This window comes from Oncorhynchus gorbuscha, unplaced genomic scaffold, assembly GCF_021184085.1.
Source record: "Oncorhynchus gorbuscha isolate QuinsamMale2020 ecotype Even-year unplaced genomic scaffold, OgorEven_v1.0 Un_scaffold_346, whole genome shotgun sequence".
NCBI classification, from domain to species: domain Eukaryota; kingdom Metazoa; phylum Chordata; class Actinopteri; order Salmoniformes; family Salmonidae; genus Oncorhynchus; species Oncorhynchus gorbuscha.
The window spans coordinates 466,715-493,118 of NW_025745205.1; the positions used below are offsets into that span (position 1 = coordinate 466,715).

The 26,404-nt window shown below is 43.2% G+C and overlaps 4 protein-coding genes across 6 annotated transcripts; all 4 read right to left on the minus strand.

Annotated features, from left to right (window-relative positions):
- Positions 1-5,097: 5,097 nt before the first annotated feature.
- LOC124017882 (zinc finger protein 792-like) lies at positions 5,098-11,990 on the minus strand. Its single transcript, XM_046333139.1, has 4 exons — positions 11,481-11,990; positions 7,450-7,547; positions 7,266-7,368; positions 5,098-6,920 (listed from the first exon to the last, which is right to left on the minus strand). The coding sequence occupies exons 1-4, from the start codon at positions 11,782-11,784 to the stop codon at positions 6,085-6,087; spliced, it is 1,341 nt and encodes a 446-aa protein (XP_046189095.1). The 5' UTR covers positions 11,785-11,990; the 3' UTR covers positions 5,098-6,084.
- A 229-nt stretch (positions 11,991-12,219) lies between these two features.
- On the minus strand, positions 12,220-15,812 carry LOC124017870 (zinc finger protein 696-like). Of its 2 annotated transcripts, none has more exons than XM_046333120.1 (4): positions 15,361-15,812; positions 15,142-15,233; positions 13,730-13,838; positions 12,220-13,591 (listed from the first exon to the last, which is right to left on the minus strand). In XM_046333120.1, exons 1-4 carry the CDS (start codon positions 15,611-15,613, stop codon positions 12,447-12,449), a joined length of 1,599 nt encoding a protein of 532 aa, XP_046189076.1. In that variant the 5' UTR covers positions 15,614-15,812; the 3' UTR covers positions 12,220-12,446. The 2 variants fall into 2 exon arrangements, with proteins under 2 accessions (XP_046189076.1, XP_046189075.1); XM_046333119.1 differs by having other exon boundaries at positions 12,227-13,642; positions 15,361-15,807.
- Positions 15,813-16,007: 195 nt separating this feature from the next.
- LOC124017895 lies at positions 16,008-22,376 on the minus strand. Of its 2 annotated transcripts, none has more exons than XM_046333153.1 (4): positions 22,087-22,376; positions 21,565-21,722; positions 20,592-20,661; positions 16,008-17,335 (listed from the first exon to the last, which is right to left on the minus strand). In XM_046333153.1, exons 1-4 carry the CDS (start codon positions 22,268-22,270, stop codon positions 17,148-17,150), a joined length of 600 nt encoding a protein of 199 aa, XP_046189109.1. In that variant the 5' UTR covers positions 22,271-22,376; the 3' UTR covers positions 16,008-17,147. The 2 variants fall into 2 exon arrangements, with proteins under 2 accessions (XP_046189109.1, XP_046189110.1); XM_046333154.1 differs by lacking the exon at positions 16,008-17,335 and adding an exon at positions 18,065-18,120 and having other exon boundaries at positions 22,087-22,370.
- On the minus strand, positions 16,324-16,956 carry LOC124017850 (zinc finger protein 570-like). The gene has a single exon (XM_046333085.1). It carries the CDS (start codon positions 16,954-16,956, stop codon positions 16,324-16,326), a length of 633 nt encoding a protein of 210 aa, XP_046189041.1.
- Positions 22,377-26,404: the final 4,028 nt, after the last annotated feature.

Genomic DNA, 26,404 nt, shown 5'->3' on the forward strand with positions numbered 1-26,404 from the left:
CCATACCAAATGTAATATATACTAATTTCAGTATCCCGGATTTAAGTTTACTTTGTTACGTCTAGTCTATGAGACCAGTCTGCGCATTGTAGCACCCAAGGAATAGCACGCATTTACTTTGTGTGCTGAAATCTTTATTTTTATCCAGTTGGTAGTTAGTCTTGTCCCATCGTTGCAACTCCCTTACGGACTCGGAAATCGTTGATTTTCATTTAAAAAAAAACATGTATTTTATGTGACGTTGGAACTTGTCCGCACACAATATTCGCCACTCAACTCCATCATGAATCTAGGAATTTAGTGTAGTCTGCTAACCAAATGTTGGTTTTGTCACTCTGCCTGTGTGGCAAGTAGTCCTTCCATGCTCGTTTCGATTACTTTCAATTAATGTTTAATTCTTCTATCATAGCATTGTATTTCTTGGCCATGTTTTGCTTTATTTCCAAATATGAATTGGAGGAGCCATCCTCAAAGAGCTTGCAGATTTCTGCTGCGGCTGTTTCGCTCAACATCTCCATGATCGACGCTACCTGTGTTGCAAAATGCAGTCTGAATCCGATACAACCAGAACGTGATTTCATCAGAACATCAAAATAACGTTACCAAACAATCAGTTTATGAATGAAACCTGTCCTGTTTGGCTGAAAACCCGTACAAAGGTAGACTGTTGATTGTTTACAGCAGAGGTTCTTACACTTTTTCAGCCTGAGACCCAAATTAGAAATGATGTTTTCCTGGGACCCAAGTTTAGGAACATATGCAACTATATGTACATATTGGTACATTTCATTGCCCTTATGCCTAAAACAAATGCAATATAGACAAAAACAAATAACAATGAAATTAAATTGCCATATAAATAACTATTCATGTTTATTTTCACCCAGATTGATCACATCACACAGATACATACATAACAGAACAGACAAGCAGGATTTTTGATAGTGCAACCCTAAGTAACAGTACAGATCAAATGTTCAGGCCTACTGTACATCTTACTGTAGAAATTATTGCCCGAAAGGCAGTCTAGGTTGGAGCTGTTGCTGTTAAAACAGAAGTCATAACTTTTATCCTGAACTGGAATAAACTGATTGATCCAGGCTGTATAACATCCGGCCGTGATTGGGAGTCCCATAGGGCAGCATCGTCCAGGTTTGGCCGGGGTAGGCCGTCATTGTAAATAATAATTTGTTCTTAACTGACTTGCCTATTTCAATAAAAAGGTTCAATTTAAATAAAAAATATTTTAAAAAACAATCACACGGATGTAGAGCAGAAAATACAGACCGTTTTCAACAAGCATGTCTATTCTGGGATCAGTTTTTGACAGTGCAACACTGAGGTTATTGTTTTTTTTAAGTAGTTGTTTTTTAAGTAATCCAGAGTTGAGAACCCTGACTGACATGGGTATGTGGTGCCAAACTGGACCAGAAAAACTACTGCTTTCTCAGTTAGGCAGGAGACCGCTTCCTGCTGTAGATGAGCAACCCAGAACTTGTTTGCCTCAAAAAGTATCTCGCTTCAATCAGTTTCTTTCAGTTCAGAATACAAATTATGACTTGTATTTTAACAGCAACAGTTCCAATCTAGACCTGTTTTCAACAATAATTTCTACAGTAAATTGTACAGTAGGCCTGATAATTGTTCATCTTCATCTGTGCTGTTAGGGTTGCACTATCAGTAGCTAGCTAGCATGCTTTTGCTAACGGTAGCTATTAGCTGTGTACAAGGCCAGGGGATTGTTTGAAAGAGAAACTCACATCTATTAGTATGAGAGAGTACTCCCTTATTTCTGCTTATCATCACCTGTTATAAAATGACAACAATGCCTTGCTAGCGGATTTACTTTCCCACAGTCGAAGCACTGTTTCCTGAAGCATTCTGCCCTGTTCTGAAATAATTCCCAGGGTATAATGTGTCGTTATATGAATTTGTTCGTTTTGATTGACTCATTACTAAGAACTTTCCCGCACAAAACACATTGAGGAAGGTCCTCGTTATTTCTCAAAGTTTGTATGACAGAGCGAGAAAGTCATCGGTGTATTGGCTTCTCATGACGATTGCGCTCAGTCAGAACTTGTTGCTAGCATGAGTCAATTTGAACGACAGCGCATCATCCGCCGCTGAACCACAGCACATCATCCGCCGCTGAACCACAGCGCATCATCCGCCGCTGAACCACAGCGCATCATCCGCCGCTGAACCACAGCGCATCATCCGCCGCTGAACGACAGCGCATCATCCGCCGCTGAACGATAGCGCATCATCCGCCGCTGAACCACAGCGCATCATCCGCCGCTGAACCACAGCGCATCATCTGCCGCTGAACCACAGCGCATCAGCCGCCGCTGAACCACAGCGCATCATCCGCCGCTGAACCACAGCGCATCATCCGCCGCTGAACGACAGCGCATCATCCGCCGCTGAACGATAGCGCATCATCCGCCGCTGAACCACAGCGCATCATCCGCCGCTGAACCACAGCGCATCATCTGCTGCTGAAAGACAGCGCAGCAGCTTGTGGGTCGCGGAGGGATCTTCAAGAAAAAATATCAGGTACACCGCGAAGCACATGGGCATCTTCCACACAAACAGGTGATAAACTGAGCAGAGACCGTTGCTAAGCAGAGAGCGCACTGAACAGAGACCGCAGTTGCACTTGGCCAAATCAATTCCAGTAATTCATTACATAATTATACATGTACTCTGACACGTCGCGACCCAACATTAACAGGTCCTCGACCCATACTTTAAGAAAGGCTGGTTTACATGGGTTTTCACTAAAGTTAGTTAGCGGGAGGGAGGTGGCAAATCGGGGAGAGAAAGTCCGTTGGCAGGCAGGAAGCACGGTCTCATCACAGTGTCTCGCTGTTTTTTTCCCGTAGTATGACTCAGTCAGATTAAGTTTGAGTTGAACCACTGCAGTCCATGGAATCCGTAGTAGGTAGTTAACTAACGTTACTCCTTCCAAAATGAAGCACCCCACTTGGATGGCTAAACCGCGCCTATTTCTACAATTTATCTTCATAAAATCTGATTTTAAACATCACACTAACCTTTACCCTAGCATTAAATTCAAAACAAAAAGCGAATTATTGTTTTCATAAATTACAATAATAGCCATGGTCGGTGTCGCTTAATGATGACGTTTTTACGACATTTTAATTTACCGTAAACACATGGTATAATCCGCAGTAAATGTCTTGGGCAGGGGCATCTAAACTTTTCGAGCATGATAGATACTTAAAAAAAACTAAACATTTTTTCGAGCTACACAATTTATAGCACATTATTTGATTCTCTTCTACCCTGCAACTCTTCAACGGGTCCTTGGTGTACAATATCCGTTTTCTGTCAATATACCAAGAATAAAAAAAAAATAGATATCTTTTTTACTCAATATTACAATTATTCATAGAGGAACAACGAACAAATCACATCAGAAGAACAATTGTGACTTCTGGAAAAAAAATTGTGCTGGAAATTAATTGGCAGATATTGTGTTACGTTTGTCTTTTTAAGCCAAAACTGGCTAACCAGGGGTGGGATAATATCAATGTGGCTTTGATTGGATAGTAGCTTTGCAATGGAACACATTAATTGCTTGTCGAGTTACTCATAGGTGGGCTGCGAGTTACTGGTAGCTCGCCATATACGCTACCGTTCAAAAAGAAAATACTATTTTCTTGTCCATTAAAATAACATCAAATTGATCAGAAATACAGTGTGGACATTGTTAATGTTGTAAATGACTATTGTAGCTGGAAACTGCAGATTTTGTAAATGTAATATCGACATAGGAGTACAGAGGCCCATTATCAGCAACCATCACTCCTGTGTTGAAATGGCACATTCTGTTAGCTAATCCAAGTTTATCATTTTAAAAGGCTAATTGATCATTAGGAAAACCCTTTTACAATTATGTTAGCACAGCTGAAAACTGTTGTTCTTATTAAAGTAGCAATACAACTGGCCTTCTTTAGACTAGTTTAGTTTGTGGAGCATCAGCATTTGTGAGTTCGATTACAGGCTCAAAATGGCCAGAAACAAAGACCTTTCTTCTGAAACTTGTCAGTCTATTCTTGTTCTGAGAAATGAAAGCTATTCCATGCGAGAAATGGCCAAGAAACTGAAGATCTCGTAGAACACTGTGTACTACGCCCTTCACAGAACAGCACAATCTGTATCTAACCAGAATAGAAATAGTAGTGGGAGGCCCTGGTGCACAACTGAGCAAGAGTACATTAGTGTCTAGTTTGAGAAACAGACAATTCACAAATCCTCAACTGGCAGCTTCATTAAATAGTACCTGCAATACACCAGTCTCAACGTGAAGAGGCGACTCAAGGATGTTGGCCTTCTAGGCAGAGTTTCTCTGTCCCGTGTCTGTTATTTTGCCCATCTTAAGCTTTTCTTTTTATTGGCCAGTCTGAGATATGGATTTTTCTTTGCAACTCTGCCTAGAAGACTTGGATTAGCTAACGCAATGTGCCATTGGAACACAGGTGCGATGGTTGCTGATAATGGGCCTCTGTACACCTATGTAGATATTCCTCTTTTTTTTTTTAATCAGGCGTTTCCAGCTACAATAGTCATTTACAACATTAACAATGTCTACACTGTATTTCTTATCAATTTGATGTTATTTTTATGGACACATTTGCTCTTCTTTCAAAAACAAGGACATTTCTAAGTGACCCCAAACTTTTGAAGGGTAGTGTACCTGTTGGAAAACCATGGTCTAGGGGCTCTATTCAATCTGGATTGCTGAAGCATTACAGATAGCGTGTTAAAATGGGATTTCATATTGCGCCGACATCTGCAACGTTTACAGTGAATGCAGTCTCCATTAACGCAGGAACATCGACCTTTACATTTCAATCACGCTGTAATGCTGAATTTCCGCGACAGGGATTTGGTTAAGTAATGCATCCATTCTTGTTTCTTGAGGTTAGCACATACATTGTGTGTGTATATATAGACAATTGATTGGATATGTATAACCAATCCAACCAATCAGAGAGCTGTGATTACTTACAAGGAAGCAGATATAAGTGATTGGTGTGAGCAATTAATACAAATACTGCAGGAAAAAGCTATCCAGGGGGCCATTTCCCATGAATTTAATTGACATTTATTTGATTTGACAGCATAAACCTGCACTTCCTCTGTCATGTATTAACCCTTCTCTTGCGATACCTGATTGTGTAAACTGTCCGCGCACTGTGCATTTCAACGGCTGCGTTTACACAGGCAGCCTAATTCAGATCTTTTCCCCCCAACTAATTGGTCTTTTAACAAATCAGATCGGCTCTGAAAAAGATTGGATGTGAAAAGATCTCATGTGATTGGTCAAAAGACCAATTTGGAGAAAAATATCAGAATTGGGTTGCCTGTGTAAACTGCTTCTCACCTGTGTTATACCTATTGCCGCGTTCATGTGCTAGTCGGAACTTAAACATTTCCGACTTGGTAACTGGTTCAGCGCAGCAAGTGTATAAACACCTATGATAACTAGAGCCAATTAGCAAGTCATTAATTTCAGCGTTTCCTAGTTCCGACTAGCACGTGAATGTGCATTGGTCTCAAATGACCCTGTCAGCAAACTCCTTCAAAACATGCAGGAAAACTTTTTGTTAGTTGCATCGTTCATCCCTGTGATTCAGTCACACAGTGAAGTCAGCCATGCCAGACGAGGGCTCAGTCCAATCCACTGGCTCCGTAATGTCCTGCTTCGTCCTCCTGGACTTCTTCTAGTGGTAAAATAAAACCATGTCCCAAGTTGGGATCAATAAAGTACTACTCTAAAAACAAGCCTTTCCCAGGGACAACCCCATCTTACCTTATGACCAAGGTAAGACAGGATGTATTGTACTAAACAGTCACATAAAGCTAATGAGTGTCATCTTTAGGTAAATATTAATTTAGAGTTAACAACATACATTTCTCAACTTCTATCTGTGGACCTATCATCCAAGAGACTAAAAGGCGAAACGTTTTGATCAGGAAACCTATAGCTATTGTAAATCACTTCAGATACAGCTAACACACACACACACGTACTGTACAACACCTTTTCTACAGTCAAGCAGAAAGTTCGTTTTGAGCGTGAGGCGGCTCTCCGCACCGCGACTGCTGTCTGTGTCTCCGGACGCTGCAGAGTTGAGTGAAGGACTGGCCGCACCGAGAGCAGATGTAGGGTTTCTCCTGGGTGTGAACGGTCCTGTGTCTCTTAAGGTGACTTGACGAAATGAAACTCTTCCCACAGATCGAGCACCGGTACCGCCTCTCGCCACTGTGGATTAGCAGGTGCACCCGGAGGTTGTTGGGCTGCGCGAATGACTTGCCGCAGTGTGGGCAGCTGAATGGCCGCTGTCCCGTGTGGACCCTCTGGTGCACCTCCAGGGACGCCTGGCTGTGGAAGATGCGGCCGCAGAAGTTACAGCCCATTGGCTCGTTCGTCGTCGTTGCTCCATGCGGCTGCCTCTGATTCGCTGGCGGTGCGGGAGGAGGAGGAGCTGTCATGTCAAAGGGGGCGAAGACACCCATATCGCTGCCGGGGAACTGTCTGGACTGGCTCTCTACGTCAGCCTGGGTTTGGTAGGAGCAAGATGGATGCCCAGCAGCCTCTGCGTTTGCGGCTGCTGCCTGGGCCAAGGAAAGTCCCAGATGCCCCAGGACCCTCTCCTGCATCAGAGCCAGATCCAAACCAGGGCTATTCAGTATCTCTGTGCTGAGATCTGGTCCTGTTGGCTGCTGGGGTCTCTGGTTCACACCCTCTGTCCCCATCTCTGACTTGAGGTTAGCTTCCGATCCACTGGTCCTAGTGGGCTCAGTGGGGTCCTCTGTGGCTGCAGTGGGCGAGCTGTGAGTGTCAGCCATGTTATGTCTCTCGCTGTCATCGTCCTTGGGTTCTGGAACTATCATCAAGGATGAAAAAGGAGTAATCAACACAATGATCAGACATTCCTAATCATATACAATAGGTTGCCTTTAAACACAGCACAAGTCCTAAGAGTTGATGTCTTCAGCTAAGGGCTAAGAGTTGATGTCTTCAGCTAAGGGCTAAGAGTTGATGTCTTTAGCTAAGGGCTAAGAGTTGATGTCTTCAGCTAAGGGCTAAGAGTTGATGTCTTTAGCTAAGGGCTAAGTGTTGATGTCTTCAGTTAAGGCCAGTAGTAGCCTGTGTGTTGGGTATTTCAACAGCTGAGTGGATTGTAAATAAAAAAGTGTTCTAAGTAATCAATATCTGCACTGAAACTTACCAGTGGGTCTACTCTCTGAGCGGATGTTTTGTTCTACCTTCAGGTCCACGCCACAGCTGTCCACTCTTTCCTGCTTGATTAGGGACAATGCAGTTCTGTCTTCCTGTAAATAAAATAGAAAAATACAGATTACGTTTCAGCCTATTCCATGTCATTTACGTTCATTTTGACAGCAAAAACACACCTGAGGTATGTGGTGGTATTGTGAATGGTCCTCGACTGTAGCCAGGGGACCTCGGGCCTGGTCATTACTCACTGGCATGGCAATTGAAGACACTGAAACTACGAAGCATTGTCATTATTAGGATCATTGTATGAAGATCTGGGCACATATCCACAAAGTGTCTCAGAGTAGGAGTGATGATCTAGCATCAGGTGCCCTGCCCATCAGGTGCCCTGCTCTTATTCATTATGATTCAGGTTAAAAGGCTAAATTGATCCTAAATCAGCACTCCTATTCTGATATGCTTAGTGAAACTGCTTACAAACAAACAAACAAACTAATCCGTTACCAGGAAAAATATTGTAATTAGATTACAGATACTTTTGAAAAACGAGGATTACTCCTAGGATTACCTTTAAATTCAGAAACAATGTTTGCGTGAATTTTTCTGTTTTCTCGATGACATTCAAATCAACATTGAAAAAAGGCGCAAGTTAAGTTTGTTTCATCTGAGTGAGTCTGACCACAAGTCAGAGACCACTATGATGTCAGAGACCACTATGATGCCAGAGACCACTATGATGCCAGAGACCACTATGATGTCAGAGACCACTATGATGCCAGAGACCACTATGATGCCAGAGACCACTATGATGTCAGAGACCACTATGATGCCAGAGACCACTATGATGCCAGAGACCACTATGATGTCAGAGACCACTATGATGTCAGAGACCACTGATGACACACCCAAGGTGTTTGATGGATTGCGGGAAAAGAGCAGGAATAGGCTTTTGTAGGCTACAATCCAAGCTATGTCTTCCAATGGTGCGACTGCTGTCATCATCCAAAGATTATCCAACTTGAATAAACCCTTTGAGGTCAGGATGACAGCAGTGGTGTTGTAGCCTACGGACGACACGGATATCACCTATTATTGATATCTACATAGCGCATTGATGTGAATCATACTGCTGTTCTCTCATTTAGCCATTTGCACCTTTGCCGGATTGTGGTTGATGGTTGTTCACAAATGTGTACAATTCATTCAAAAAGTATTCACACCCCTTGACCTTTTCCACATTTTTGTTGTGCTACATCCTGAATTTAAAATGGATTCAATTGAGATTTTGTTCACTGGCCTACACATAATATCCCATAATGTCAAAGTGGAAATATGTTTTTAGAAATGTTTACAAATTAATAAAACATGAAAATACATTGAATATATCCCCTTGAGCATGGTGAAGTTATTAATGAATTACAATTACATGGTGTATGAATAAACCCAGTCACTACAAAGATACAGGTGTCCTTCCTAACTCCGTTTGCCGGAAAGGAAGGAAACCCCTCAGGGATTTCACCATGAGGCCAATGGTGACTTTAAAAAAAACAGTTCAAGTTTAATGGCTGTGATAGGAGAAAACGGAGGAGGGATCAACAACTACTAGCCTAATTGACAGTGAAAAGAAGGAAGCCTGTACATAATAAAACACATTCCAAAACATTCCTCCTGTTTGCAACAAGGCACTAAAGTAATACTGCAAAAAATGTGGCAAAGTAATTCACTTTTTGGGGCAAATCCAAAACAACACATTACTGAGTACACCACTTCATATTCTCAAGCATAGTGATCATGTTATGGGTATGCTTGTAATCATTAAGGATTGGGTAGTTTTTAAGGATAAAAAGTATCTGAATGGAGCTAAGTATAGGCAAAATCCCAGCGGAAAACCTGGTTCAGCCTGCTTTCCACCAGACACTGGGAGATGAATTCACCTTTCAGCAGGACAATAACCTGGTTCAGCCTGCTTTCCACCAGACACTGGGAGATGAATTCACCTTTCAGCAGGACAATAACCTGGTTCAGCCTGCTTTCCACCAGACACTGGGAGATGAATTCACCTTTCAGCAGGACAATAACCTGGTTCAGCCTGCTTTCCACCAGACACTGGGAGATGAATTCACCTTTCAGCAGGACAATAACCTGGTTCAGCCTGCTTTCCACCAGACACTGGGAGATGAATTCACCTTTCAGCAGGACAATAACCTGGTTCAGCCTGCTTTCCACCAGACACTGGGAGATGAATTCACCTTTCAGCAGGACAATAACCTGGTTCAGCCTGCTTTCCACCAGACACTGGGAGATGAATTCACCTTTCAGCAGGACAATAACCTGGTTCAGCCTGCTTTCCACCAGACACTGGGAGATGAATTCACCTTTCAGCAGGACAATAACCTGGTTCAGCCTGCTTTCCACCAGACACTGGGAGATGAATTCACCTTTCAGCAGGACAATAACCTGGTTCAGCCTGCTTTCCACCAGACACTGGGAGATGAATTCACCTTTCAGCAGGACAATAACCTGGTTCAGCCTGCTTTCCACCAGACACTGGGAGATGAATTCACCTTTCAGCAGGACAATAACCTGGTTCAGCCTGCTTTCCACCAGACACTGGGAGATGAATTCACCTTTCAGCAGGACAATAACCTGGTTCAGCCTGCTTTCCACCAGACACTGGGAGATGAATTCACCTTTCAGCAGGACAATAACCTGGTTCAGCCTGCTTTCCACCAGACACTGGGAGATGAATTCACCTTTCAGCAGGACAATGGCCGATTTGACAGAGCTTGAATCATTTTTAAAATAATAAGTGGCAAATGTTGCATAATCCAGGTGTAGAAAGCTCTTAGAGACAAACCCAGAAAGACTCACCTCTGTAAATGCTGCCAAAGTTGCTTCTACAAAGTATTGACTCAGGGGTGTGACTACTTATGTAAATTAAATGTCTGTATTTAATTTTCAGTAAATGTGCAAACATTTCTAAAAACATGTTTTCACTTTGTCATTATGGTGTGATGTGTGTAGAAAAAAACATTGAATCCATTCCGAATTCAGGCTGTAACACAACAAAGTCGAGGGGTGCAAATACTTTCTGAAGGCACTGTCATTGTGTGTACTTTATCCCAATACTGGTTTAATTGAACAGCCAGTGAAGTATGCACTCTCGCAACAGCTGCATAATGTTGAACCCACCCTATGGAATAACAGTTTGAGGGAGTTCCTCCCTTCTACACTCCGTGTTATTGTGCTCCATACTGTCAAACACAAGTTTCATTTAAGAAGTCCACGAGTGGGGCTTTTATTGCTCAATCTAATTTGTGCTGATTCCCAAAACTTGCCCTCACAAAAAAAGATTGCAGTCAGAGGGAAGTATAAACTGCAGTATGTCGCAAATACTTCGTTCAAAATGACAGTATTTTTTTTACTGCAGTAATTTTGCAGTTACAGTGCTGTATACCTGCAGTTCAACTACAATCACTGCGTGCAAAATACCAGTCGACTGCACTTTTACTGCCGTTTCAAAACTAAAATCTTGTTTTGTATGGGAGTCCATTTACCTAACAGACACATGCTCAAACTCGCGCACTTTTGATAGATGCCAATTATGGAAATACCAAAGCATATGTCATTCATTTTTCTTAAGCAAACGGTACTTTTCGGTAGTGCTCAATGCATGCCATTCCATGAGAGCAGTATTTATTTTTCAACTCGAAGCAATGAGGCCGATCAGTCCTCCATGACAAGATAAACAACAAAGTAGGTTTATAAATCCTTCGTTTTGGGTTTATGCTCCGGTAAAATAATTTGGCTAATATATATTTCTTCAAGATCATGGGGTATTCAATTAATTGGAATGACTGGAAATCGGACAGACTTTGTTAATGTAAAGATAACCTAATTGTATTATTATCTGTAGTAGAAAGTAATGGGTTCGAAGAAACCTACAAAGCCAACCCATACAGTAAAATGCAACATCGATTTATGGCCATGTATGTAAACGCTAACATGGATTCATCCCGCAATAGCTCTCGTTCAATTGGTAATATTCATTTTTACCTTCTAATGCCTCTTAAAGGGAAAGTAATCAGATTACGTTCGGGAGTTTGGGCAAGACAAACATTACGTTGCTGACAGGTAACTAACGGATTGCCTTTAGAAACCCAGCCCTGTTTATATATATATATAAATAATAATAAGCTGTCGGTACCTTCATGTGGTCTCAAATTAACTGCATGCATTTCATTCCGTAGATCGCGTCTTCTGAGTCTTCGCTCATAGCTCCGCATCTTCACGTCCATTTCGCGTAATTTTCGTCGGAGCACATATTTCTCTTTCTCGGTTTGCTCTCTCTCCCTCTCAATTTGCACTCTTTCCTGCTCCATTTGGGAACGCAGAGAGGAATAACCATCATCAACAATTTTGCAGATCTCGACCACCGCCGAATTGGCTAGCACCTCCATTATCGAAGCTATTTGCAATTGATAACCAACACAGTCCGCCATTGTTGCCATTTCTGCTCTTCATGCACCGTTTGATCTACAACCGAAATACTTTAGCCAAATTGCCTATCGTTGCTTAAAAATGTTGGATGATTATACTAGTTTGAATACTTATGTAAAGCCCTAGCTTGTTATTGTTGAATAACGATACTGCTTCGGGTCTAGAAGGATGCTATCGTGTCGCCTGTTGATGACGTACCGCTCTTCTCGTTTGCCTGGATTTGCACATTACCGCCACCTTCGGAGTTTGAAAGTAGACAGGACAAACTATTCTAAACATTACACTGCACGAGAGCTGACACACACAACCAATATTTTTCATATCATTTTTAAATTGTTAAAACATAATAGCCTTACCCCAAATAATGTGAATAAATCTTGACAACCCACGTTTACAGAGCAGCCTTTGATGAAGTAGTAGGTTTAATAGCAATAGGCTCATCATTTAGTGACTTTGAGCAGTTTTTCATTCAATGCACTGAACAAGCATGATAACTCCACATTCATTTTTCAGGGGTAATGTTTTAATATGTTCACATCACACCAAGAGACAGTTTACGTCAGGATATTATTACAAAACAACAATGTTTACTATGCACGATGTACAAAATTCATTATCAATATTTTACCAACATGATATAAACAGAGTACAGTGTGCATGAATTATTCAAGACTTAATCCTGCGTTCTACTGTGGACACTCTGGTGCCTCATTAGGTTCCCGAGCACAGAGAAACTCTTCCCGCACTGAGTGCAGCTGAACGGTCTCTCTCCGGTGTGGACGCTCTGGTGCACTTTGAGGCTACAGGATTGTGAAAACCTCTTGCCGCATACGCTGCAGCCAAACCGCTTTTCTCCTGTGTGAACACTCATGTGTCTCTTGATGTGGCTGGACTGGGAGAAGCGCTTCCCGCATTGGGAACAGCTAAAGGGTTTCTCCCTGGCGTGTATTCTCTGGTGGGTCTTGAGCTGGTGCAGGTGGAGGAACTGCTTGTCACACTGGGCGCAGCTGAAGAGTTTCTCCCCCATGTGAATTCTTTGGTGCAGTGCGAGGTCTAGCGAGTTGGAGAACAGCCGTCCACATTCCTGGCAGTTGGCCAGTCTGTTTGAGAAGGGGAGGCCCCCTTGTGTCGAGTTTGAAGGGCTGACGAAACCATTGTCGCCAGGATACGGACAAGAGGTCAGCTCTTCGTCTCCAGCGCCGTCTCCTCGGTGGTGAGTCTGTATCCCGGCCATTTCCGAAGGAGAGAAAAAATAGTCTAAGGAGGTATCGAATCCTTTTACATCCGGTTCGCTGGACCTGCGCCCTTCCGATGACTCGCTCTCCCTTAAGTTAACGTTGCTCTGAGGACAGACGTTTGTGCCGTTCCCCAGCTGAATACACTCCCTGTTTTTCCCAGGGATGTCACCTCCACACTGAGCGGCCAGGCCCATTCCAATATCCCTCCCTTTGGTCCAGGAGGGCATTCCTGCCTCCATTTTAAGAGTGTCAACTCCTCCGGCCTCCTGCTTCCAGCCCAGTGAGGCAGAGGAAGCCATACTGTCACACAAGGTTGTGACCCCACTCGGAGTCAAGGGCGGCTGGGCATCAAGTGGCTTAGTAGAGTCCGTTTCCACCAAATAAGAACAAGATGGATCAAGCATGTCTCTACCATCCTCTATGCGAGAGAGGCCAGCTGCTGTATGACTCTCTCTCTGATATGTCACACAGTCCGAGCTGTGTGTGTGCTGGCTTGCCGTGCTGTGTGTGTTCGCGGTCTGTTGGAGCCTCCGGTTGTCGCTGTCCCGCTTCTCCTCAGCTACCTCCACAGGTGAAGTTTCTGCATTCAGGATTTGATCGTTCACAGCAACAAGAGACCGAGACACACTAACTGAGGACAAGAATGAGAGCGAGAGAAGATAACAATTTCATGATGCGATTGTATACTTTTTGTAACTAGACCAAGTGTGGTACCTACTCAGTCTCCTGGGTTGCTGGTTGTGCTTTGAGCCACAGTCTCTCAGCTCCTCTTCCAATTTCTCTTCTTTTACAACCACTACCTCAGGATGCTCAGTCGTGTCAAGGTTCTGCAAAACAACAGGAGGAATTGGACTGAACTCTAACTGTCCTGCTGTATCCTCAAGTTCACTCCAGGAATAACCACACAGTCTATAAGTACAGTTGGAGTGCGCTCTTAAATAATTCCCCATTTATTCTAAAATAAATTGAAATACATTTTTGTCTAACTTTTGGTCACCACACCTTATTGGATTTTCAACATGGATTCTGCAATGTTATTTTTGTAAACTTAAGTTTCATTGGCCAGAACAGTCAAGCGCTTCTTCTTGAAGCATTCCAGGGTGCTTTTTTTGTGTGCGTTTGAGGTTGTTGTGCTACTGGAAGAGGACCTTCAACAGAGACACTGAGTTGAACATTGCATTCCAAAACACCTTGATAATGTCTTGCAAACATTTAAGACCCCCAGTACCAGAAGCAGCAAATTAACCCCACAAACCACCCCCATAATTGATTGTGGGGAGGGTGTTATTTTCTTTGAATGCTTTGTTTGGTTTTTGGTAGACATAAGATGATCACACTGCTGAAGGAGACACAAAATGCTTGATTTAACTTACCAAAATCCACCCAAATGTTCTGTTGACCAATAATAAATAAAAAAAACTCTTTGGCAATACAGATCAGCTCTGTGTTTACTGACAACCAAATTAAGCATTCAATGAAAATAACACCCTCCCTACCTCTGGTAGCTCGCAAGCCATCAGCAGATTCAGGTGTTTTGTAGTCTAATGTTAAACCCAGTGTCCAAAAACTTGGTCTCTGTTGAAGGTTATAGGTCTTCCAGCAGGACAACAAGCACACACACACACACACACACACACACACACACACACACACACACACACACACACACACAAATGGTTAAGAAGAGAGGCTGGAGTGTTCTGGAGTGGCCAGCAAAGTCCAGATCTGAATCATCTCAAAAACCTAAGGCGAGATCTAAAAACAGCAGTTGATGGCATCCCTCAAATATTAAACAATTATAGCAGTTTGCGGCTGAAAAGTGAGCCAAAGTGTCAGTAGAAAGGTGTGGAAAGCTCATTGATGGCTACAAGAAGCGCTTGTCTCCAGTTATCTTGGCCAAAGGCTGTGCAACCAAGTACTAGCTCCCGGGGTGCCAATAATTTTATCCATGCCATCGTCTTTACTTTTTAAAATTAAAATGTTCAACTTAAATGTACAAAAATAAGCCATGTGGAAAATCTGGTGATCAAAGTACTTATTTAAGAAATGGGGAACTATTTAATAAAAGTGCAAGAGTGCTGATATATTTGTCTGCAACTATATCAGATATGTAACTTAGAATCCATTAACCTCTTCACTGACAGTCCTAGTGATCCTGTCCCCCAACACCACGGATCCTCCATTTCTCCTTACACTCGGGGACTGCTTCTCTTCGACTTGATCTATATCGGAGTGGAAAAACAATAAATTCATGACATGCACGGCATTGAGAACATACAGTCCACAAATAATATTTCCTGCACCAAAACTCAATGTCTATCATTGCATTGGTAGACTATAGAAACTCACCTGTTACTTGCGCACCAAAACAGCTCGACAATGGGGGTACGATGCTTCTTTTGACAGATCGTTCCCTAGAACGAACCTCCACCAGGTGTAGTTTGTTCTTCAAAGCCCGGTTTTCGCTCTGAGTTCTCGATATTTCAAGGCGCAACACGGCATAGCCTTCGTCTACAAGTTGGCAGATTTCTGCCACTGCCGCGTTAGCCAATACCTCCAAGATGGAGGCGAGCTGAGAGTGAAAAGGTACAGAATTCGACATTATCGCTTAACGTTATTTCACTCAAAGCTTACACATTAAGTGTATTGGATGAATGGTTTGTAGAGTAAAAGTACCATGTCATCAAAAAGCACTAACTATATGTATGTGAAAATCTTCGGCGATATTGTTTGTGTTCAGCTCGCTAGCAGTTAACATGTCATTGTTTACTTCCGGGTGGCAGAGGTCATGACGTTAGTCTACCGTAAATACCAGTTTATCGACCCAATTGATTTAGGATGCTGCTCTACTCCGATTCCGCCTCCCTCTATAGGAGAACTCACCATGTCAGAAGTAAACACATTCAGTTCCAGGTGGAGAAAGTTGCTCTGTATTTACAAATCAGTAATCGCTCACTCATTCCATAGTTGCCCTTTTTATGAAATGGAAACGTAAATCTGGATATGTTTTTATTCAAATACGACAAGCTATTTAACAATGATGAAGCCTAAATCATGCTTTTCAAACAAAAGGAAAAATCCAATTTTGCCAAAGCCAAAATTATGGGCAAAAAAACCGACATTAAAACCAAAAATTCTTACACTTAAAAATGTTCATTCAGATACAGCCATTTTAATTGGGTCATGTTCAGTGAAGAGCATAAATAGTAGTTGACATTCTCAGACAGAGCACACGTTAGACATCACCACGATCATTGTTTAACTCAGGTTGTGGGACCTGAACTTACCAACCAAAGGCACCGATATCGGCCTTCAGGTCGCTGTCCATACAAGATCAGAACACGGCTGCTCCACCTTTAGAGGGTGCTTTTCAAGCTGGTGTTTTTTAAGCTGGTACTGACTTTTAAAGTCCTTGTTGCACTCTGAGCAGCTGAAGGGCAGGTCTCCCTTGTGTCTGAGCTGATGTTTGGTGAAAGGTGATTTGAGCCTAAATACCTTGCCACAGACGTCGCAGGTATAGTGTTTCCTTTGTTTTTTTCTATGTATAAACATGTGAGAGCGCATGCTATTTTGTGTCGCCCAAGTTGTTCCACATATTTCACAAGTGTATTGTATTGGTTCATTCCTTATGGGTGCCTCAGAACTCTCAGCTGACTCAAACTGACTCGGTTGGTCCTCAATGTCCTTGGACTCAGGTTCTGGGTCGACAGTCTGGTCCACTAATAGAGAGTGTTTTTCCAGCTGTTGTTGTTTGAGATGGTACTGCCTTTCAAAGTCCTTGTTGCACTCGGAGTAGCTGTAGGGCCGGTCTCCCTTGCAAACAATGCACTCGTGCATGTCGCGATCCTGGCGCTCCTTGAACGTCTTGCCACAGTCCGCGCACCAGTAGTCTTCTCCAACGTGTATGCGCTCATGGTAGTCACGTATTTTAGAATATAAAAACATTTTTCCGCACACTAAGCAACTAAGTTTTCACACTGTGTTTGAGTAGCTTGTGCTTTGTCAAGCCATTCTGATGCTTGAATTTGTCACCACAAATATCACAACTAGAAGTCCCTTTGTGTGTTATCAAGTGACTTGTCATTCTGCCTTTCTTGGTCCCAGTCTTTCCACATATTTTACAGGTGTATCTGATGTTATATTTCTTCCTCTTTGTAGGTGCTGCAGCATCCACAATTGACACCAGCAAGACTCTGTTCTTTCTTAAAGTCGTCGAGTCCAAGTTCTTTGGATCCCCTAGAGGCTTGACTTCGCTCTTCCTCATCACTTTTTCCTATGATATTCTGGTTGGCCTTGTGAGACTCTGGCATCCACCCGCTGTAACCTGGAAAGGCAGTCACCAACAATACATTTTACAGGTTTGTTTCACAGTGACTCGTCATATTGTCCATTAGAAGCTAAGAGCATACAGGGCATTCAGGAAGTATTCATACCCCTTGACTTATTCCACATTTTGTTGCCGAATTCAAAATGGATGAAATATTTGTTCTCACCCATCTACACTGTACGCCATAATGACAAAGTGAAAATGTTTTTATACATTTTTGCATATTTATTGAAAATGAAAACTTTCACATCCTTTGCTATGAAACTCAAAATTGAGCTCAGGTGCATCCTGTTTCCATTGATCATCCTTGATGTTTCTACAACTTGATTGGATTCAACCTGTGGTAAATTCAATTGCTTGGACAAGATTTGGAAAGGCATACATACACCTGTCTATATAAAGGCCCCATAGATGACAGTGCATGTAAGAGCAAAAACCAAGACATGAGGTCAAAGGAATTGTCCGTAGAGCTCAGAGACAGGATTGTGTTGAGGCACAGATCTGGAGAAGGGTACCAAAACATTTCTGCAGCATTGAAGGTCCCCAAGAACACATGGCTTCCATCATTCTTAAATGTATGTTGTTTGGAACCACCAAGAGTCTTCCTAGAGCTGGCTGCCAGGCCAAACTGAGCAATCAGGGGAGAAGGGCCTTGGTCAGGGAGGTGACCAAGAACCCGATGATCACTCAGACAGAGCTCCAAAGTTCCTTTGTGGAGATGGGAGAACCTTCCAGAAGGACAACCATCTCTGCAGCACTCCACCAATCAGGCCTTTATGGTACTGTGGACAGACGGAAGCCACTTCTCATTAAAAAGGCACATGACAGCCCACTTGGAGTTTGCCAAAAGCCAGAAACAATTCTCTCTGGTCTGATGAAACCAAGATTGAACTCTTTGGGGTCACGTCTGGAGGGAACCTGGCACCATCCCTACGGCAAAGCATGGTAGTGGCTCCAAATACAGGCTTGCCAAGCTTGTAGCGTCATACCCAAGAAGACTTGAGTCTGTAATCTTTGCCAAATGTGCGTCAAAGTACTGAGTATAGGGTCTGAATACTTATGTAAATGTGATCTTTTTTTTGTTTAATACATTTGCTACACAAAAATAAAACTTTTTTGCATTCCTATTATGGGGTGTTGTGTAGATTGACGAGGGGGAAAACAACTTCATCCATTTTAGAATAAGGCTGTAACGTAACAAAATGTCGAAAAATTCAAGGAGTCTGAATACTTCTGAATGCACTGTGTCATTGGTTGTGGGTTGGGGAACTTCGTCAGTATGGCCACTGCCCTTTAAATACTGTACGCCACACTCATTGCTTCAAGCTCACCAAATATTTTTGAACGCACCTCCGTCTATATAAAGTTACCACAATGGAAAGTGCACGTGTCAGAACAGAAACTATTCCATTATGTCCAAGGTACTGTATGTAGATCTGAAAGAATTCCATCTGGGTAAGGTTAGAAAACAATTTCCAGTGTTGGAAACAGTCAAGGGCACATTGGTCTCCATCATTGGGCAATGGACAAAATACATAACTACCCAGACTCTACCAAGAACTGGTTGTCCAACCAAACTGAGCACCTGGGCAAGAACCTTGGATGGGGAGGTGACCAATAACCATCAACATAAATACAGAGTTCCTTGGCTGAGATGGGAGAACCTGCTAGAACAGTCTCTATATCACTTCACCAATCTGGGCTTTATTTAAGAGTGGCCAGACGGAAACCACTTCTGAGAAAAAAGAAAATGACATCACGGCTGGAGTTTACAAAAAGGCATGTGAAAGAGAGCATAAGGAAAAAGATTCTTTGGTCCGATGAGACCAACATTTTACTCTTTGGGCTGAATGCAAAGCGCTATGTCTGGAGAATACCAGGCACAGCTCATCACCCGTCTAACACCATCCCTACCATGAAGCATGGTAGTGGCAGCATCATACTATGGGGACACTTTTCAGCGGCAGGGAATGAGAGACTAGTAAGGAAAGAGGGAACAATGAATGGAGTCAAATACAGACAAATCCTTGGATAGGAACCTGCTTCAGAGTGCAAATGACCTTAGACTGGTGCGAATATTTACGATCCAACAGAACAAACCCAAGTATACAGCCAATGTAAAAGTCATTGAGTGGCCCAGCTGAAGCCCAGACCAGAATCCCATTGAAAATCTGTGGAAACACTTGAAGATCTCTGTTCACCGCCGCTCCCCATCTAATTTAACAGAGATTGAAAAAAATCTACAATGAAAAAAAGAGAAAATACCCAAATCCAGATGGGAACGTCTATCAGCTCTGCACAAGACAACACAAAGCGGTAATTTCCTCCAAAGGTGCTTCTTGAAAGTACTGACTCAGGGTCTGGTCGGCCAGGTAGGTAGGGTCAGCCGGCAGGCCAGGTAGGTAGGGTCAGCCGGCAATCCGGGGGAGCAGAGCCGGCCAGGTGGGTCCGGTCGGCCGGCAATCCGGGGGAGCAGAGCCGGCCAGGTAGGTAGGGCCGGCAGGTCAGGTACATTATATATTCAAAGAAATATGTGGACACCCCTTCAAATTAGCAGATTCTGCAATTTCAGCCACATCTGTTGCTGACAGGTGTAAAAACTATTACTTTTTTTTACATTTAAAAAATAAATAAAAAAAGCACAAAGCCATGCAATCTCCATATTTGCAGTAAAATGGCCTTACTGAAGAGCTCAGTGACTCAACATGGCACAGTCATAGGATGCCACCTTACCATCAAGTCAGTTCGTTAAAAAAAAATGTTTCCTGCTAGAACTGCCCCAGTCAACTGTAAGTCCTGCTATTGTGAAGTGGAAACGTCCTCGGAGCAACAATGTTACAAAGTAGTAGACCACACAAGTTCACAGAATGGGACCGCTGAAGTGCGTAGCGCACAACAATCGCCTGTCCTTGGTTGCAACACTCACGAGTTCCAAACTGCCTCTGGAAGCAACGTCAGCACAGAAACGGTTTGTCGGGAGATTCGTTAAATTGGTTTCCGTGGTCGAGCAGCCACACACAAGCCTAAGATCACCATGCGCAATGCCAAGCGGCGGCTGGAGTTGCTCAAAATTGGAAACATTTCTTACAACATGTTTTCACTTTGTCATTATTGGGTGAGAATTTTTGTATTTAATCCATTTTGAATTCGGGGTTTAACAAAACGTGGAATAAATCAAGGGGTTTGAATAGTTTCTGAAGGCACTAACTCATGCTGCAGAGCTTGAACATGTAATACAATAGCTTCAACTGACCTTGAGACTCCATGACATCATCCGTTTCCTCCTGTTTAATGACCAGCGGTGCTGAACATGTCTCCACTCCCTTCCAAAAGACAACCAATGGTGTTATTAACTCTTATCAGCCTCTAAGAGAGTAGATCATACAGCAACAGTTAGACAAGCATCTTGTTGCAGGGGTTTCCATTACAAAACATAATGCAGCAGGGGAATGACACCAAAATCATGGAATATATTTAATACAAACAAATATATTTGGATGGGCATATTTTATGCTTAAATGAGAATCTTTGAAAACAGCCTTTAAAAAGGTTTATCTGTAGCCTAGATGGTTTTCTGAGTTTTTATATATATATTTTTGCCCTTTTCCATGATATCCAATTGGTAGTTAGTCTTGTCCCATCGCTGCAAGTCCTGTATGGGCTCAGGAGAGTCTAAGGTCGAGAGCCATGCATCCTGTGAAACACGACCCTGCCAAGCCACACTGCTTCTTTACACACTGCTTGCTTAACCCCGAAGCCAGACGCACCAATGTGTCGGAGGAAACACCGCCCAACTTGCAACCGTGTCAGCGTGCCTGCACCCGGCCCGCCACAGGAGTCGCTAGAGCACAATGGGACAAGGACATCCCGGTAACCAAACCCTCCCCTAACCCAGACGACGCTGGGCCAATTGTGCACCGCCTCATGGGTATCCCAGTTGCAAGCCGGCTGCTACACAGACCGGGATCGATCCCAGATCTGTAGTGACGCCTCTAGCCCTGCTATGCAGTGCCTTACACCGCTGCGCCACTCGGAAAGCCCATTTGAATTGATCTAAGGGTCATTCAAAGCCTTAATATACTATTTACAGTTAAAGTCCTGCTACACATTTTTGCTGGGCGTGAGCTTGCATGGTTTTCAATTAAATATGTCTGGGCCTCATCTCTGCGAGACATATCTACCCTTACAAAAATCACCAGCCAATCAAAGAAAAGGGCTCCACTCACCTTGTCTGTCATCTGACCAAAACTCTGCAATGGCTGTTCTTCCTCTGGTGCCAGTGACAGTGGACCTGCATCTTCCACAGTAAGGTGACCTTCTAGCCAAAGACCATTGGCCTCTTGTTCATTGAGGATTTGCTCCACGACTGGGAAGTTTCTGAAACCTGATGAGGGGGGGGGGGTAACATACAAATAGAGTTTTTCTGAAAATGTTGGTCATACAGGGATAATAAGGCTCAGATTTCACAAAAACATGTAGTAGAAATATGCCATCACTCGTCATGATTGCATATATTTAGAATAGTATTTGCAAAGCACCTTTTCACTACTGAGGGAGTAGGGTGCCCCCTACAGACTATAGCCATAAGGTCCAGCAGGGAGCACTAATATTCAGTCAGTAATAACAGTGCCCTCCGGGGCTGCACATTCAGGCGACTGCTTGCTTGCCTGCTAGTGTATTATTTGTCTCCTAGCTTCCTACAGACAAATAGTCAATAGGCATAACTATCTGTAAATATTTCATCTCACCGTCTTCTTGAACGCTCTCCATACTGTTCGCAGGCTTTTCTTTCCCCTTGCTATTCTCCATCGCCTGAAATTTTGTCCTCGAACTTCGGTTTTGTTCTTGCAACATTTCCACTCGAAGAGCAGCATACGTTTCTTCCATAAATTGACAAATGTCTTGCACGGCTGTTGCTGTCAAGGTTTCCATAATGAAGGCAACACGAGAACGAAAGGCATGTCCGAAAGAAATAGTTACACAAATACAAAAGTTGATGCGTGTGGTTCAACACCTGACAGTGGAAGGATACTAGCTATGTCTCACAGAGACTATGCCCCACAGAGACTATTCCTAGACATACACTGCTCAAAAAAATAAAGGGAACACTGAAATAACACATCCTATATCTGAATGAATTAAATATTCTTATTAAATACGTTTTTCTTTACATAGTTGAATGTGCTGACAACAAAAACACAAAATGTATCAATGGAAATCAAATTTATCAACCCATGGAGGTCTGGATTTGGAGTCACACTCAAAATTAAAGTGGAAAACCACACTACAGGCTGATCCAACTTTGATGTAATGTCCTTAAAACAAGTCGAAATGAGGCTCAGTAGTGTGTGTGGCCTCCACGTGCCTGTATGACCTCCCTACAACACCTGGGCATGCTCCTGATGAGGTGGCAGATGGTCTCCTGAGGGATCTTCTTCCAGACCTGGACTAAAGCATCCGCCAACTCCTGGACAGTCTGTGGTGCAACGTGGCATTGGTGGATGGAGCGAGACATGATGTCCCAGATGTGCTCAATTGGATTCAGGTCTGGGGAACGGGCGGGCCAGTCCATAGCATCAATGACTTCCTCTTGCAGGAACTGCTGACACACTCCAGCCACATGTGGTCTAGCATTGTCTTGCATTAGGAGGAACCCAGGGCCAACCGCACCAGCATATGGTCTCACAAGGGGTCTGAGGATCTCATTCCGGTACCTAATGGCAGTCAGGCTACCTCTGGCGAGCACATGGAGGGCTGTGCGGCCACCCAAAGAAATGCCACCCCACACCATGACTGACCCACAGCCAAACCGGTCATGCTGGTGGATGTTGCAGGCAGCAGAACGTTCTCCACGGCGTCTCCAGACTGTCACGTCTGTCACATGTGCTCAGTGTGAACCTGCTTTCATCTGTGAAGAGCACAGGGCGCCAGTGGCGAATTTGCCAATCTTGGTGTTCTCTGGCAAATGCCAAACGTCCTGCACGGTGTTGGACTGTAAGCACAACCCCCACCTGTGGACGTGGGGCCCTCATACCACCCTCATGGAGTCTGTTTCTGACTGTTTGAGCAGACATATGCACATTTGTGGCCTGCTGGAGGTCATTTTGCAGGGCTCTCGCAGTGCTCTTCCTTGCACAAAGGCAGATGTAGCGGTCCTGCTGCTGGGTTGTTGCCCTCCTACGGCCTCCTCCACGTCTCCTGATGTACTGGCCTGTCTCCTGGTAGCGCCTCCATGCTCTGGACACTACGCTGACAGACACAGCAAACCTTCTTGCCACAACTCACATTGATGTTCCAACCTCGATGAGCTGCACTACCTGAGACACTTGTGTGGGTTGCAGACTCCATCTCATGCTACCACTAGAGTGAAAGCACCACCAGCATTCAAAAGTGACCAAAACATCAGCCAGGAAGCATAGGGACTGAGAAGTGGTCTGTGGTCCCCACCTGCAGAACCACTCCTTTATTGGGGGTGTCTTGCTAATTGCCTATAATTTCCACCTGTTGCCTATTCCATTTGCACAACAGCATGTGCATTTTATTGTCAATCAGTGTTGCTTCCTAAGTGGACAGTTTGATTTCACAGAAGTGTGATTGACTTGGAGTTACATTGTGTTGTTTAAGTGTTCCCTTTATTTTTTTGAGCAGTGTATAATAGATGCCCCCAATGATTCTAACAAGAAGAAGAGGTCAGTCTGTGGGTATTTGTCTGTCCTGATGAAACATTGCTACATTAAACCTCTTGGGGCGTCTAAACTACATGCCAAGTAGTCTCCTTAACTTATACATGTAGGTATTATGTCGGTATTAGCCAGATATCTACTGGGTAAACTACACTTCAATGAACCTGTGGTAGTGCGTTTACCTGGGAGTCTGCGGTGGGTACGGGGAGAGGCAGGTCGGTGATGAGGCCGTAGACAGGGGCAGCAGTCACTTGAATTTCTTGTCAATATAATAGACAATCTTTATCTGCCTCCTTAAAATGTTCCTGCTGTTATCAATATTTGTGTTGTAAAATAATAAAATGTAAATATCACTGACTGATTTTTATTCCTCTCCAAATGTTGTTTTAAAGTTGACAAACCTAAAGGAAAGCTGTTACTGGAACAACTGATAAATCAGAAGAAAGATCTATCAATTCCATCATTGATTTACACTGAACAAAAATATACACCAAACATGCAACAATTTCAAAGTTTTGTGCTGAGTTACAGTTCATAGGGAAAATCAGTCAATGGAAATAAACATATTATATTCTATGGATTTCCCATAACTGGGCAGGGGCACAGCCATGGGTGGGCTTGGGAGGGCATCAAACTACACCCTTGGTAGCCAGGCCCAGCCAACAAGAATGAGTTGTTCACCTTAAATAGGCATTATTATTGCAGACAGAAATACTCCTTAGCACCCCCTCAGACGATCCCGGATGTGGAGGTCCTGGGGTGACGTGGTTTGCGGTTGAGGCAGGTTGAACGTACTGCCAAATTCTCTGAAATTATGGTGGAGGCGACTTATGGTAGAGAACTGAACATTGAATGCCAGTTGCACATTCCCTCAACTTTAGACAACATATGTGGCACTGTGTTGTGTGACCTTTTATTGTCCCCAGCACAAGAGTCACCTGTGTAATGATCATACTGTTTAATATTCCACACCTGTCAAGATAAATGCTCACTAACAGATGAAAACAAATGTGCACAAAATGAGAAATGTGTTTTTTTTGCATATGGAACATTTGTGATATTTTATTTCATCTCATGAAACATCAGACCAACAATTTACATGTTTACTGAACAAAAAATATAAAACACAACATTGCTTGTACAACCCTTGCTGTCCATATTCAAGAGTCTGATTTGCAGGCCAACAATTTGTGGTGTTTCTGCATCTGCTGGAATGCCCGCCTCAAGCATCCCATTGGTTCCTGCATGTAAGAATGTGGCTTGTGTTTAAGTGGCACTTTTGATCTACTGGATTTCCCTTAGTCTATTTGATTAAAATGTGGGCCAAATAAAAAGTATTCGTTTTTTTTGTTTAGGCTATGACATTATTGAAGTATAATTGATGTGCAATGTTTTATCTTAAAATGTATATGTAATCTGTTAATGCATTGGAAAGCAGATATACCAGCCAACCCACGCCTCTCTTTATCAAAGCGCTGTGAGGAAGAGATGTAAAGAAAATAAAACAGACACAGTAACAAACCTAAAACGTTTAATCTGTAGCCTAGATGATATATAGCGTTTATCTAGTTTATGTGGTTCAACACAAAATAGGGATAACGAGGCTCAGATTTCATAACCACAATGGAAATATGCCATCACTCATGGGATAGCTATGTTTATCCGATAAATATATTGTATTTGCTACATAGTGAAAGGTACTAAGGAAATTATGAGCTAAGCAATAGGCCTATTACTGGCTATCAGACTAAACTCCACTTCCTGGTAGAGGAAGTTAATTTTTCACCATGGAGTGGAGATTTGTCCGCTAACGAGAAGCCAGAATTGGAGCCGGGACGCCCGTCCGTCAGACACGCGACTGCTAGCTAGCCATCCTCTCCGCTCCGAGAGATATGACGACAAAAGTCACCTGGAGCGAAGTCCACTAGCGAGCTAGCCGACAGGCGGGGAAGTAATTGTATCCGAGCTTCCTGCACAGGCAAATAACCTAATAAGCATAATACCTAATTGAGCAGTTCGCTGGCTTCTCCTTCCCGATGGTATTCTCCATCACCTGTGACTGTCGAGCTTTGGTTTTGTTCATGCAACATTTCTACAGCACAAGTTTCTCCCATAAATTGACAAATGTCTTGCAAGGCTTTTTCTGTCAACGTTTCTAAAATAGTGGCAACACGAACGAAAAGCGAGTTCGACAGACATGGCTAATTAACCTGGTAAATGTTAGCTAGTGTGCTAGAATGAAATGACCGTGGAGCCAAATCTGTTATAAATTAAAACGAAACCCTTCTGTCTGTGGTGGAACATTTGAATTGCTGGTGGCTGTTTGGTTCCGGACAGCTGACGAGGTTGTACCGGTGATATACTGTAAACACTTATCTGCCTC

What these genes read in the sequence shown, in the direction of transcription:
- LOC124017882 (XM_046333139.1), bottom strand. Translation starts at nt 11,784, where the DNA reads ATGGCAACAATGGCGGACTGTGTTGGTTATCAATTGCAAATAGCTTCG. An exon ending in TAATTTGAGACCACATGAAG is followed by an intron (nt 7,548 to 11,480) that starts GTACCGACAGCT and finishes AATGCTTCGTAG; the next exon opens with TTTCAGTGTCTTCAATTGCC. An exon ending in AATACCACCACATACCTCAG is followed by an intron (nt 7,369 to 7,449) that starts GTGTGTTTTTGC and finishes TTTTATTTACAG; the next exon opens with GAAGACAGAACTGCATTGTC.
- LOC124017870 (XM_046333119.1), bottom strand. Translation starts at nt 15,613, where the DNA reads ATGTCGAATTCTGTACCTTTTCACTCTCAGCTCGCCTCCATCTTGGAG. An exon ending in CTAGGACTGTCAGTGAAGAG is followed by an intron (nt 13,839 to 15,141) that starts GTTAATGGATTC and finishes GTTGTTTTGCAG; the next exon opens with AACCTTGACACGACTGAGCA. An exon ending in CCAGCAACCCAGGAGACTGA is followed by an intron (nt 13,643 to 13,729) that starts GTAGGTACCACA and finishes TCTTGTCCTCAG; the next exon opens with TTAGTGTGTCTCGGTCTCTT.
- LOC124017895 (XM_046333153.1), bottom strand. Translation starts at nt 22,270, where the DNA reads ATGGAAACCTTGACAGCAACAGCCGTGCAAGACATTTGTCAATTTATG. An exon ending in GGAGAGCGTTCAAGAAGACG is followed by an intron (nt 21,723 to 22,086) that starts GTGAGATGAAAT and finishes CCCCCTCATCAG; the next exon opens with GTTTCAGAAACTTCCCAGTC. An exon ending in TGATGTCATGGAGTCTCAAG is followed by an intron (nt 17,336 to 20,591) that starts GTCAGTTGAAGC and finishes CTGCCTTTCCAG; the next exon opens with GTTACAGCGGGTGGATGCCA.
- LOC124017850 (XM_046333085.1), bottom strand. Translation starts at nt 16,956, where the DNA reads ATGTTTTTATATTCTAAAATACGTGACTACCATGAGCGCATACACGTT.